Source organism: Microtus ochrogaster, linkage group LG5 (assembly GCF_000317375.1).
Source record: "Microtus ochrogaster isolate Prairie Vole_2 linkage group LG5, MicOch1.0, whole genome shotgun sequence".
NCBI lineage: Eukaryota > Metazoa > Chordata > Mammalia > Rodentia > Cricetidae > Microtus > Microtus ochrogaster.
In genome coordinates, this window is record NC_022031.1 from 37,550,337 (window position 1) to 37,551,974 (window position 1,638).

Consider the following 1,638-nt stretch of genomic DNA (forward strand, 5'->3'; position numbering starts at 1 on the left):
AGGCTGTGACACACGAATCTCAGGTGAACTCCAAAACTAACCGACTCTTGGAGGCTCTTTGTTTTCCTTGAGGTCCTTTCTGTTAAGAAGGTGACAGAGGAGATGGTTCATTAATAAAGTGCTTAAGGTGAAAGCATGAGCACTGAGGTTGAATCTCTAGCACCCATGCAGGAGGCCTGAGCAGCTGGGGGTACTGGTGCACACCTTTAATCCCAGCACTCGGGAGACAGAGGCAGGGCGATCCCTGTGAGTTCGAGACCAGCCTGGTCTACAGAGCGAGTTCCAGGACAGGCTCCAAAGCCACAGAGAAACCCTGTCTCGAGAAACCAAAAAAAAAAAAAAAAAAAAAAAAAAAAAAAGCACAGTATGTTTGTTCCTGTATCAGAAGGTTTAGACTGTTGACTATACTCAGTGCCAAGACACCCATAGCAAAGGTCCTCAAGTGTGGCTGGCCTGGATGTCCTGAAGAGTCAAGCCTAGGCAGTGGACTTGCCTGAGACCCTCCAGCCTGTCCAATCACTCAGAGGATTGGGAGTGAGGAGGACTAGTAGGTACTGTCCACAGGCCGGCTGTTTTAGCAAAAAGTGAATGAGAAGAATGTGCCATCAGCAGCAGCATCCTCTAAGTCAAACCAGGGTTTCAGGGAGGGGCACTGTAAGCATAAAGCCTACCCCAGCCCAATTGTACTCTTAAGGTATCAACAGTTGCCAGTTTTTATTTTCCAGAACTACATCTCCACTCTGGTGGGGAGGAAGAAGCTCACCCAAGTGCCTGGCTGGCACCAATGCTGGCACATAAGTCAGGAATAAGGCTGTTGGCTCAGCATGTGGTCCTAACCTCTGACCTCTGATTTCCAGGTTACCAGTGAACACCCCGATTTCATCCTCAAACTTAGGGACATGTACAGTTAGACCAAATATGTTCCTACAGACGACACAGGTCAACAAAGAGATACTCTTGAGCCCCAAACAGAAGGGGACATGAAGGTCTTCAACCTGGTCCTTTCTTACAGGGGGTCCTATAGTTGGAACTGAGGTAAGATGAGGTCAGTCCCTGAGTAGTGTGGCCATCCAAGGCCATGTATGGCTAGAATGAAGCTAGAGGTAGGACAGGGAGTGGCTGTCTGCAGGAAGGCCTTCGCAGAGCCTTTTCCAGCTCCAGAGAGCACGGCAATGTCTACCCAGGGTGAGCCCTTCTAAGACTGCACAGTTCTCTTGGAAGATGCAGCTGGCCTGTGGCAGGTGAGGTACAGCTGGAGCTGGCTTCTCAGACTCTGGATACACTTAGACTTCAAAGCCATGAGTTCATCCAGCTGGGTCACGAAATCTTCAAAATCCTGAGAAGAAAAAAGACAGTGGAGGTGTTTAATCTTGATGACCCTTTGTCTTTTCCAGTCTATTTTTTTTGTGTGTGTAGTTTTTCTTTTAATGTGTATGAATGTTTTGTCTACATATCATGTATGTACGTGGTGATACCCGTGGAATTTAGAAGAGGACATCCGATCTCCTGGGACTGGAGTTTGAATGGCTGTGAGTCACACTGGGTGCTAGGACCTGGTCCTCTACAAGAGCAATGAGTGCTCTTAACTGCTGAGCCTTCTCTCCAGCCCCCTAGTCCATCTTTTTTTTTTTTTTTTTT

General features: G+C 47.8%; 1 protein-coding gene across 1 annotated transcript in view; it reads right to left on the reverse strand.

Annotated features, from left to right (window-relative positions):
- Window positions 1–374: 374 nt before the first annotated feature.
- Window positions 375–1,638, reverse strand: part of Kif24 (kinesin family member 24) — a 59,396-nt gene continuing 58,132 nt past the window's right edge. The window contains exon 13 of the mRNA XM_005362371.2: window positions 375–1,336. Within this exon, the coding sequence (XP_005362428.1) occupies window positions 1,196–1,336 (141 nt within the window). The 3' untranslated portion in view covers window positions 375–1,195. The remainder of the gene's footprint in view (window positions 1,337–1,638) is intronic.